Below are 12,798 nucleotides of genomic sequence, written 5' to 3' on the forward strand. Positions count from 1 at the left end.
CAGGTAAGGGGTAGGTTTATTCATCGTTCCGGCTGGCACCAGGCCATGTTGGCCCTCCATGCTGCTGGGAAAGAGAGCTGGGAAAAAAAGCTGTAGCATTCTTTAGAATAAAGAGTAGTAATGTCATCAAAGAGAAATGATGGAATTTTGACTGGTCAAGGGATACCATGATCTGTAGGAGGATATTGTAGCTAGATCTCCAAATCTTTTTTAAAGTTTACTTTTTTTTGGGGGGGGGGGGTGGTCATAGGGCCTGAACTCTGGGCCTATCCCAGAGCTGTTCCTCAGCTCTTACTTTAGCCACAGCGCTACTTCCAGCTTTTCCTGCTGAGGAATCGAACCCAGGGCCTCATGCATGCAAGGCAAGCACTCTACCACTGAGCCACCTTCCCAGCCCCTACTTCATTTTTAAAATTAGCATACATTAGTAATAGTGAGTTTCATTGTGATAATTCCATACATGCATACAGTACATGTTGAACAAGTTCACTCCTAGGATATTCCTGTTTCTCCCTTTCTCCTTTCCCTTCTCAAACACTGTTTAGTGTGTTTTACATTGCTACCGTGTGTGTGTGTGTGTGTGTGTGTGTGTGTGTGTGTGTGTGTGTGTGTGTGTGTGTGTGTGTGTGTGTGTGTGTGTGTGTGTGTGTGTGTGTGTGTGTGTCCAACCCAGAGCTTGAGCTCTGGGCCTGTGTGTGTGTGTGTGTGTGTGTGTGTGTGTGTCCAACCCAGAGCTTGAGCTCTGGGCCTGTGTGTGTGTGTGTGTGTGTGTGTGTGTGTGTGTGTGTGTGTGTGTGTGTGTGTGTGTGTGTGTGTGTGTGTCCAACCCAGAGCTTGAGCTCTGGGCCTGGGTTCTGGGCCTGAGCTTCTTTTGCTTAAGGCTAGCTAGTACTCTACTAATTGAGCCACAGCACCACTTCTGGCTTTTTCTGAGTAGATTATTGTAGATAAGAATCTCAAGGACTTTTCCTACCTGCTCTGGCTTCAAAGCATGATCCTCAAATCTCAACCTCTTGAATAGCTAAGATTGCAGACATAAGCCATTGGCACGGCTAGTTATTCCATTTTCCTGCAAGGTCATATTACATTTTTTTTCTCTCACCATTCTTTGGTTGTTGAGCCCAGCTGCTCATGACACAGATTAGTTATAGTCAACAGAGCTGCAGTAAATATGGGTATGCAAATATCTTGTATATTGATTTTCAGATGTATGCCCAAGACTGGTATTACAGAATCATAAAATAAGTCTGTTTAGTATTTTGAGATGCCTCCATATTATATTTTCACTATGGAAATAGAGATTTCCAGAATTAGTATACTAGTTTATATTCCATCAACAGTATATAAACATTATATTTTCCCCCATATTCACACCAGCATTTGTGCTGGTCACTTGTTTGCTGGTCATGTCATTTGTTTGCTTTTGTTGGTGGTAGTAGTGGTAGAGGTGGTGGTTGTAGGGCTTGAACTCTGGGCCTGGGCACTGTTGCTGAGCTCTTCAGCTCAAGGCTAGTGCTCTACCACTTGAGCCACCACACCACTTCCACCTTTTTCTATTTATGTGATACTGAGGAGTCAAACCCAGGGCCTCATGCTTGCATTCTACACTAAGCCACATTCCCAGCCCTGTTTCCTTTTTTGTGGGGGGGGGGGGGGGGAGAGGGGGAGGTCCGAACATGGGGCCTGAACTCTGGGCCTGGGTGCTGTCCCTCAGCTCTTCAGCTCAAGGCTAGCGCTCTACCACTTGAGCCACAGCGCCACTTCTGGCTTGGTTTTTTTTCTGCTTATGTGGTGCTGAGGAATCGAACCTAGGGCCTCATGCATGCAAGGCAAGCGCTCTACCACTGAGCCACCTTCCCAGCCCCTTTACTTTCTTTTTAATTGCCTTTCTGACAGGTCAGATGGAATCTTGCTGTAATTTTGACTTGCATTTCCTTTATGGTTGAGAAAATTGTATATTTACTAATTAGATTTTTTTTCCTGTTCAATTTTTTTGGGTTTTACCTGTTGGATAGCTGTAGAAGATTTTCTCCCTTTATGTAAGTTCTTGATTCTGGTCATTGTTTCTTTTGACATGCAGAATTTTTTAAAATTTGATACAATCCTCTCTCCATTCTTGCTCTTATCTGGGAAATTGGAATCCTATGCTTATATTTTCTAGCATCCCCCTATGCCTTCTTGTAATAGTTCAGAATTCCAGATGCTACATTTAGATCTTTGATCCAGTTCGATGTACAGAGTGAGACAGGGTCTAGTTTCAGTCTTCTGCCTGGAGTTGCCATTTCCCCAGCACTATTTGTTGAAGAGGCTTTTTCCCAGTGTTGGTTTGGCACCTTTGTCAAGATCAGATGATTGTAGCTATGTGGTTTTATTTCTGGGCTTTCTTTTCTCTCCCATTGGTCTTTGTTATTATTTCTTCCAAGGATAACACTGAGAATGTGATGGGCATTGCATTAAATTTGTGTATTGCTTTCACTAGTATAGCTATTTTCACAATATTCTAGCAATACATGAACATAAGAAAGGGCTTTCCATCTTCTGGTGTCTTCAACGCTTTTCTTCAGAATTTTATAGTCTTTTACCTGTTTCAGTTTATGCTAGGTTTTTGCAGGTTGTGCTGGTGCTGGGATCAAACCTAGGGTGTTGGGCATGCTAGGCAAGTGCTGTATGGTTGAGCTATATTTCCAGTGGTTGGCTATTATTTTAGGATTCTGATCATGATTCTCTAGTTAACTAGCTTGATACAGTCACTGATCTTAATCTCATCTCTATGATAGGACTAAATTTGCCCTTTATAGTTAATGAAAAGAATGACTAATGAGTGACATAGATAAGTACAAGTGCTTTCTACCATCTAGAACATCTTACACTCTCAAACTGAAAAATGGCATCTGCTTGTGATGGGCATTTAATTTCAGACATTATGCCTTCAATTAGTTTATTACTCCCAAAGCTTTGAGGTTTTGTAGAACTCAGTCACACTTATTTCATGCTATCATAGTAGTAGCATTAAGGAATTGAAACAGAAAGTGGCTCTGTGGCTCAAGCAGTAGAGCTCTCGCCTTGAGCTGAAGAGCTGAGGGACAGTGCCCAGGTCCAGAGTTCAAGCCCCACGAGCGGACCCAAAAAAAAAAGGGGGGGGGGAATTGAAACAGTGACTCTGCAAAACTAAAAATGTATGTTTACTCTTTTTATAAATAAAAATTTTACTGAGCCTTGATGTAGATAATTGAGGCAGTAATTTGCTGAATGACCCTGTAATCCTAAATGCTAAGTCTGTAGAGCACCACTGTCCTACCCTGGGTTTTATTTTCATGTGTAAAGATTTTATGTACATTTTAGAGCACTTTAGGCTCAGTTACTTTTTAATGTTTAAACTGTTTATTCTACAGAGAGGTTTCACTTCCATAAGTCTGGTTGCGCGTATAATGCAGCTGGATCAGTGTCCCCCTTTCTATTGTTCTCCTCCAATCCCCCCTCCCATTCCTACCCTCAAATTACATATTTCAAGTTTTACATTGTGTACATTGAATGTAATGACTGCATTTGCTTACCCTTTCTCCTTCCATTTGTTTTGGGCTCAGTTATTTTGAAAACAGATGGCTTGGTATCTTTGAAAACTGCTACCAAGTAGGGTTTTGGAATTGCATTCATTTATTTGTTCTGAATCAGTGGTAGTTCAAAGGTAAAAAATTTACACTTGTTGGAAATGTACATAAACATCTCATAGTTCAATTTATTCCTTGTTATGTACTGTCAATTGATGTACTCGCAAACATGGCTAAGGACTAAATTATGAACTATTATTACTTCTATCTATTTTGTTTCTTCAGGCAGCTCCTGCTGGGCAGGCATCTCTAATGAAGATATCTGATAGCACCTTGAAGACTGTGCCATCGACTTCACAACTCTCAAAACCTGGAACCACAATGCTGCGAGTAGCAGGAGGGGTTATCACAACAGCTACCTCCCCAGCTGTGACCCTCTCAACAAATGGTCCTGCTCAGCAGGTGAGTTAGCATGAAGTTAGAAAATCATCAAGAAGCAGAAAATCAAGATGAACTTGCAGAACCTATTTAGCAGGGATACCAGTGAATCTTTAAAAATTGAAACCATTTTCTTTCTCTTTTTTTGGGGGGATGGGGGGTAACCTGGTCGTGGGGACTGAACTCTGGGCCTGGGCGCTGTCCCTCAGCTCTTCAGCTCAAGGCTAGCGCTCTACCACTTGAGCCACAGTGCCACATCTGGCTTTTTTCTTTTTTGCTTATGTGGTGCTGAGGAATCGAACCCAGGGCCTCATGCATGCAAGGCAAGCGCTCTACCACTGAGCCACCTTCCCAGCCACAACCATTTTCTTTTTTTAAAAATTTCCCATGGGGGCTGGAAAGGTGGCTCAGTGGTAGAGCGCTTGCCTTGCATGCCTGAGGCCCTGGGTTCAATTCCTCAGCACCACATAAGAAAAAAGCCGGAAGTGGCGCTGTGGCTCAAGTGGTAAAGCGCTAGCCTTGAGCTGAAGAGCTGAGGGACAACGCCCAGACCCAGAGTTAGGCCCCACAACTGGACCAAAAAAAAAAAAATTCCCATGGGCAGTGGTAAACCAACAATTCTTAATATACTCACAGGGGTGCAAAACTCTCATCATTATTGTCTAGCCCAGAAGGTTTCCCTGGTCCCAAAAGAAAACTTACACCATTAGCAGTCATTCCCCAGTCCTGGAGGATGACTATTCTTTCTTCATGGATTTGGCCTCTTTAAGATATTTCATATAAATATAGTCCTACAACATGCATCCTTCTATTTCTGACATCTTTTTGGGTTTTTGTTTTGTTTTGTTGTGTCGGCCGGGGGGGCTTGGGCGCTGTCCCTCAGCTCTTCAGCTCAAGGCGAGTGCTCTACCGCTTGAGCGACAGCGCCACTTCCGGTTTTCTAGTGGTTTATTAGAGATAAGAATCTCACGGACTTTCCTACCTGGGCTAGCTTTGAACTGTGATCCTCAGAGCTCAACCTCCTGAGTAACTAGAATTACAGGCATGAGTCACTGGCACCTGGCTTATTTCTGACATCTTTTGCCTAGCATAACTTTTTTTTTTTTTTTAACCAGTCCTGGAGCTTGAAGTCAAGCACTGTCCTCGAGTCTCTGTGTGCTCAAAGCTAGTGCTCTACCACTTGACCAACAGCACCACTTCCAGGTTTTTCTATTTATGTGATACTGAGGAATACAATCCAGGGCTTCATGCATGCTAGGCAAGCACTCTACCACTAAGCCACATTCCCAGCCCTAGCATAACATTTTTAATGTTCATCCATGCTGTAGTATGAATCAGTAGTCTATTCCTTTTTTATAGATGAATATTGTTCATTAAGTTTTATGGATGTACCACATTTTGTCTATCAGTTGATGGCCATCTGGATTGCTTTCTACTTTTTGGTCAGTAGGAAAAGTGCTACTATGAACATTATGTACTCATTTTTTTGTATAAACATAATTTCATTCCTATTACCTTTATACTAGCAATAAAATTGCTGGTTCATATGGTAACTTGTATTTAATATTTTGAGGAACTGGCAGACCATTTCCCAAGTAGCTATACCATTTTATATTTCCACCAGCAATTTGTGTGAGTTCCATGTCCTTGTAACAGTTTTTCTAATTGTCTTTTTTGGGGGGGTATTTTATAGCTCCTCCCCCTCCCCCCTTACCCCCCCCCCCCCCCCAGAACTGAACTTAGGTCCTTGCACTTGCCAGGGAAGTGCTTTTCCACCGAGCTAATTCCCCAACCCCAGTAACACTTTTGTCTTGTCCTTTAAGTGAAGTGATATCTTGTAGTTTTGATTTGAAATTCCCTAACAAGTAATGCTATCAAACATCCCATATGTATATTGGCCATTTGTACATCTTTGGAAAATTATCTATTCAGATCAAATCATTTGCCCAATTTTAGTTATTTGTCTTTTTAGATAGATAGATAGATGGATGGATGGATGGATGGATGGATGGATGGATGGATGGATGCCAGATTTGCAGGTTTTTTCTCTTAATTCCAAACTTTTTTTCTCTACTGCTCTTCTTTAAAAAAAAATTAACAAAAACAATTTTTAAAAAATTGTTATTATAAGCCTGGCGCTCATGCCTGTAATCCTAGCTACTGAGGACTCTGAGATCAAAACCAGCCCTGGCAGGAAAGTCCATGAGACTCTTATCTCCAATAAACCACCGGAAAACCAGAAGTGGTGCTGTGGTTCAAGTGATAGAGCGCTCGCCTTCAGCTGAAGAGCTGAGGGAACAGTGCCCAGGACCAGAGTTCAAGCCCCACAACAGGCAAAAACAAACAAAAAAAAATTGTTATTATAAAGGAATTGTGCAGAGGGGTTACAGTTGCATAAATCAAGCAAATAGCACACTGCTTTTTAGATAATGTTTATTTCATTTTATTGATGATATGCTCTAACCACAAAAGTTCAAGTTATCTGTTTTTCTTTTATTGCTTGTACGGTGTCTTTTGGTGTTAAACCGAGTACTAGCCAGGTGCCACAGGAGATCTCAGGAGGCTGAGATCTGAGGATCATAGCCAAGCTACACCAGGCAGGGAAGTAAAAAGCTGTGGCTCAAGTGGTAGAATGCTAGCCTTGAGCACAGAGAGGTTCAGGCCCTGAATGTAAGTCCAAGGACCTGCAGAGAGAGAGGGAGGGAGAGGGGGAGAGGGAGAGTGGAGGCGGAGGGGGAGAGAAGAAGAGAGGGAGAAAGGAAAGAGGAAAGAGAGAGAGGATAGAGACCGACCCAGTACCAATCCAATGTTACTTTTTTTTCTCCCCCCAGTGGTAGGTATTGAACAGAGGGTGTTGCACATGCTATGCAAGTACTTTACTATCTAGCTACATGCCAACCCAGCCCCCAAGGCCAAAATATTTAAGACTGTGTTTTCCTCTCATATTTAGTTTCATTAAATTTAACTCCATTTTGAATTTACTTTTGCATATGGTGTGAGGTAGGGACCAAACTTCATTCTTTCATATATCAATATCCATTTTTCCCAGCAAGATTTGAAGTTTCTTTTCTAACTTGATCTGTATGATCTGACTCTTTGCTTACTCCTCAAGTTTCATGACCTACAGCTACAACTGTAGCCTGCTTCACTCTACTTTGCACCTCCTTAGCATACCACTTTTTGCATCCTTTAGGCTTTCGGCATACCAAGAAATACTTTTATTTTTTCCCTCTCTCTGCCTTGAATCTTGAAAGGTCTTATAAAGTGCCATTGTCTTACCATTACCTTTTCTCCACCACCCCCATTTTTAGGATATCTAAGAGGCAGAAGCAATGTCTTCCTTCTCACTTGTGTGTTGCCTTGCCCCTGTTCCTGGGGCCTTGCCCCTGTTCCTGCTGTACCATATGACACACTTCATGACCTCTTCCTGATTGCCCATCAAATAGCAGAGGTCTCGAATGACACTTCAGACTTAAGACATTTACACTTTGTAGACAGTTGTTTGGTTTATTGTGCCAGTCCTGGGGCTTGAACTCATCCTGGGCACTGTCCCTGAGCTTTTTGATCAAGGCTAGCACTCTACCACTTGAGCCACAGCACCACTTCCAGCTTCTTTCATTTATGTGGTACTGAGGAATGTAACCAGGGCTTCATGCATTCTAGGCAAGCACTCTACCACTAAGCCACCTTCCCAGCCACTAGATAGTTGTTTTTTAACAAAGCTCATTTTGTTCCATTATTTCATTCTGTCCTTCCACTTTTTGGCATCAAAGTAACCTTTCATTAAAAGTGATAAAACTAGGGGCTGGAAAGGTGGCTCAGTGATAGAGTGCTTGCCTTACATGCATGAGGCCCTGGGTTTGATTCCTCAGCACCACATAAGCAGAAAAAGCCGGAAGTAGGGCTGACGCTCAAGTGGTAGAGTGCTAGCCTTCAACTGAATAGCTGAGGGACAGGGCCCAGGCCCAGAGTTCAGGCCCCATGACCGACAAAAAAAAAAGGTGATAAAACTAATGATGAATTATTTTAATGTGGTAACCCTACAACACTGCTTCATTTTGGTGGTGTATGAAATCTAGAAGTATAGGAACCACTGAATTAGAGAGGCCATCTTTTTTTCAAATGGCTTGGCATTTAATATGTAGGTGTTAGCTGATAGTTCATATTTACTGAGTGTGTGATGGCAGTCACTGCTTGAAGGAAGTTACACTTCTGTCATCTTGATTTCTTCATTTCTGGTGGTGTGAATAAACAGGCTGAAGGAACAGCCCCTGCTTCATCGTCTACTATTGGTTCTGTAATGAAAACTGTTGGGCAGCCCCAAGTGTGTGTGAGCCAGGCCACCATGGGAACCTGCAAGACTGCGACCCCCACTGTCGTCAGTGCCACATCCCTGGTGTCCACACCAAACCCCATCTCTGGGAAAGCCACAGTATCAGGTCAGACCATGCTATTTCTCTGTTTCTCTCATTGGGATAGAATATTTTTGGAAAGTCTTAATATCTTATAGAGTACCTTATTGAACCAATTAACCCAGAAATATTTTCCAAATAATTGTTTTTTTTAAGTAAATTATTTTTATTTGAAAAAGCTGTGTATAAAATTTGAAGTCTGAGACTTAAATTTACCATTTAAAAATTATTTAGGATAGAGCCAGGCGCCGGTAGCTCACACCTGTAATCCTAGCTACTCAGGAGGCTGATATCTAAGGATCATGGTTCAAAGCCAGCCAGGCAGGAAAGTCTATGAGACTCTTATCTCCAGAAAACTAGAAGTGGTGCTGTGGCTCAAATTGTAGAGCGCTTGCCTTGAGCCAAAAGCTCAGGGACAGTGTCTAGGCTCAGAGTTCAAGTGCTACAACCAACCAAAAAAAATTATTCAGGCTAGATGGACCTTATAGCTTACACGTAAACTCAGCTACTTAGGAGATAGAAGTTGGAGGAGCAGATTCCAAGCCAGCCTGGGCCAAGTTAATTTTGAGATCCTGTTTGAAAACAAACTAAAAACAAAGGGACTCAGGAGTATGTCTCAAGGGAAAGAGCACTTGCCTAGTGTGGGCTAAGAACTAAAAGCATAAAGCCCTTAGTTCAATTGTTAGTGCTAAAGAAAAAGAAGAAAGAAAACAAAACAAGCCAAGCTAAAAATACAACCAGCTATTCAGTCTATGGCTTCCATAGTGAATAATTTTAATAATAGAGCCCTTTGGAACTCTAGAATATATTCATCATTTTTATAATTAATTTTTATAATGTAATTTTTGGAAGAACTGAATATTTTTCTTTTTTTAATCAGCGATTAGTTTTGGATGGAATTGATTGCAAAACATGAAGAATTTTTTTTTCTTTCAAAGAGTACATTAAGTCTGGTAAAATGTTATCTTTCTGCTCAGCTAAATGACTCCAGAAATGTTAGAGAAAAACAGCACAAATCCTGAAGCCTTAGATATAGTTGCTTCTCTTTCGGTTTTTATCTGTGAAATGATGTTAATAATAATACCCACCCCTGGAGGTTTTAAAGAGTGATATAAATGAGTAGCATACCATCTGGTTTATGGTAGTTGTTACATAAATAATAGCTGCCATAGTTATCCCCAATTCACCTTTTTTTTTTTGTAGAGTCCCTAGTTCGTTATTTATAGTTCTGAAGTCCAAAGGGCAAAAGCTTGCCTCCACTAACAGCCTGTTTATACTACTTAGTGTGACTATGTGTCAGATGCTCAAGACGATATAACAAACAGCTGTGTGTCTTCAACTTGAAAGAGAACCAGCTATGGGTGAAAAAGCCAAATGAGACCTAGAGGCCTTGAGTTCAACCCCCTGAACCAGCACAAAAGGAAGGGAAGGAGGAAGGAAAGAAGTTTTTGGCAGAAAATAATTATGTTGTTATCTATCCTTTGGGATCAACAGAGAAGTATTGGAGTAGGGAATATCAAGTACAAGTTCCTCAAACACTTCTACCTATTAGATTGTAGTAGTGGGCCCTTGGGCCATAAAAATAGATGAATCAATGTTGAAATAAATTGTTTTGAAAAAAGGACCAAAAGGTAAAAGTGGATAGTGCTGGAAAGTAGAGGAAAACAGAAAAAAGTAGTGGAACAAAGTCAACAGATTTTGTAGTTACAAGCTTCTTATTCTTTTTCACTTTTACTGATAAGCATATAATTGATAAAGGTAAGAATTTTAAAAGTACAAAAAATACTGGGTCATTGTTGTACGCAGTCTCAGTAAATACATGGCTGAATGTACCTCTATTCTGAAGAAAGATTTTCCTGTTCATTGAAAGCCTCATTCTAGAGTGTATTTCAGACCAGCAGTTTCTTTCGGGGGCTTTGTGTTGAGGCCTCTGACGCTCTGATATAAACCACACAAATTAGTGGATTATACCTACTGTGCTTTCATGGTAAAGGCCCTTTATCATTGTTTTTTCTATGCTAGCATAGTTCTGTAATGCATGAGAGCATGGAAATTACCTTTACAGTAAGTTAAGAGAGGATTGCACTCAAAAATATTAGAGGTATCTTATGTTTGAAAAATAAGGGCTAGGATAGGAAATGAAAGTTAAGAGATGGACAGATTTAAGTGAAGATAGATATATAGAGGGACTATGTGGAAATGATGTCGGTAGATGGGAACCAGACTCATGATGGGTACACTGAAATGATCTGAAGCTAATTCAGAAGCCAGTGGCAGTTTTCTGCATCAGAATATAAAAACTTTTATAAATGTATAATGCATACGTCATAGCAATGTACAAAACAAATTGACATAGGAAACAAACATGGAAAAGACCTGCTTCAAAATGTTAATACTTATCATCCTGTGATAGGATTGCGGTGGCATTTCCTACTTTTCTTTTTTGAGTCATGCTTTGTAGCCCAGTCTGGTCTCAAATTCAAACTCCTCATGCTTTTTGCCTCCCAAATGCCGGGAATACAGCTATACTGCCTCACATCCAGCTTTTTCTTTTTATTACTCCTACATTTGTAAAGTTTTCTGCATTACTTTAAGGTTGTGGAATAGGGACACTAATAGTAAATCATAATGTCATGTCAGTGTTTCATTGTAAAATCTGCAGCCTCCGTTTTCTCCTGATCCAGGCTTTTAATTTAGTGAAAGAATGAATGTCTTGGGAATTTTATCCTAGGAGAAAATTGGAATGAGTGATGAAGAGGGTAAGAAACTTGAAGGAAGCATCTGACCTAAGATTTGGCCTTATTTTCTAACTTATTTTAGGATTGTTAAAGATTCACTCCAGTCAGTCCAATCCCCAGCAGGCTGTCCTGACAATTCCCAGCCAACTGAAGCCTCTCAGTGTAAGCACCTCTGGAGGTGTACAGACTATACTGATGCCAGTGAATAAAGGTATGTTCTATACTGTGGGCCTGTCACATAGACCCATCTTGTGGAAAGTCAGTATCTACTAGTTGGTGATGGCTTTGCCATCATAGCCTGCCCTTAGCTATTGAGGCCTGCCCTTGAACTCTAAAACTGAAAGTAAAACTTAAGCCAAAGTTTAAGGTGGCTCACACCTATAAATGGCTACTCAGGAGGGTGAGATCTGAGGATTGTAGTTCCAACCAGCCCAGGCAGGAAAGTCTGAACTCTTTATCTCTATTAACCACCAAAATGCCAGATGTAGAGCTGTGGCTCAAGTGTTAGAGTGCTAGCCTTGAGCAAAAAATTCTCAGGGACAGCAACTATACCTGCCCTGAGATCAAGCCCCAGGACCAAGATGGATAAAACAAAACTTAAGCCATCATTGGCTTCTAAATAGCTGGCACAATTCTAAAGTTGAGTTGAAGAGGAAAATTTGAAACATTTATGAGAATTTAGGTTAGTTAGATTTTAATTTTCTTAATTTACTTAATTGAAGTTATTTATACGCTAGTATAAATAACTAAGATCTCTATGGCCATGAGATTAGAGTAATGTGCAACTTTCATGTAGGAGTTAGATATTAAAAAGAATTTTGGTCTCTATGTTATATCCTCTCCTTTTTTTTTTTTGCCCTTTAGTGGTTCAGTCATTTTCTACCAGCAAGTCACCTACCATAGTGCCTGTAGCAGCCCCAACTCCAGCTGTTCCTAGCTCTGCTCCAGCAGCTGTTGCAAAAGGTAGGTAGATCTCATGGTATTTTTATTCTGAAGTTTTCTGCAAGACATTGCTATAATTGTAGTCCTTTGAGTTTTTTCAGCTTCTGAATCAGCCATTTAGCAAGTAAGTTCTCCTTATCTACTACAGTGACAATTCAGGAAATACAGAGACAGAATTTATAAGTTGAAGAGAGTTGCAGAACACAGCAAGCCATGATTGATCAAAGCAAAGTAATTGTCTGGGAAATGATTGCTGAAATGTTGTAGTAATCAGGATTGTCAGTGGACAGGACTTGATATAGGGAATCTATCATCAACTGGACTGTACAAAGATTGGGGTCTTTTACCTGTGGACAGGGCAAGGGAAATGCCAGACTAAGGGAACAGTAGAGACAGACAAACTCCAGGTTTGTCTGGGGCGTAGACCAATTTTAGGGACTAACTGAAGAGTATAGTTGTGGTAAAGGAGCTTTAGGCAAGAACTAGACATTGACAAACTGGCAAGAGGGTATTCCTCGCCAAAAATTAGAGCAATATAAGATAGTGCTCTGGATCAGAGCAATATATTTGCCTCCTATAACACATCTACCATATGTTCAGAGCCTGCAGTGTGGGGTGGTAAGCGGGTGGGTAGGGGAGAATATAGTTCTTTTCCTGTTCTTTAACACAGTCATTGTACCCATTTTGGAGATGAGGAAACAAATTTAGACACACTAAGCA

The 12,798-nt window shown here is 40.9% G+C and overlaps 1 protein-coding gene across 1 annotated transcript in view; it reads left to right on the plus strand.

The window, feature by feature from the left end:
- Positions 1-12,798, plus strand: part of Yeats2 (YEATS domain containing 2) — a 96,009-nt gene that overhangs the window by 65,820 nt on the left and 17,391 nt on the right. The window contains 4 exon segments of the mRNA XM_042699638.1: positions 3,834-4,010; positions 8,242-8,425; positions 11,219-11,347; positions 12,001-12,099. Of these exon segments, the coding sequence (XP_042555572.1) occupies positions 3,834-4,010; positions 8,242-8,425; positions 11,219-11,347; positions 12,001-12,099 (589 nt within the window).

The sequence above is a fragment of the Dipodomys spectabilis genome, unplaced genomic scaffold, assembly GCF_019054845.1.
Source record: "Dipodomys spectabilis isolate Male_0828 unplaced genomic scaffold, ASM1905484v1 ptg000260l, whole genome shotgun sequence".
NCBI classification, from domain to species: domain Eukaryota; kingdom Metazoa; phylum Chordata; class Mammalia; order Rodentia; family Heteromyidae; genus Dipodomys; species Dipodomys spectabilis.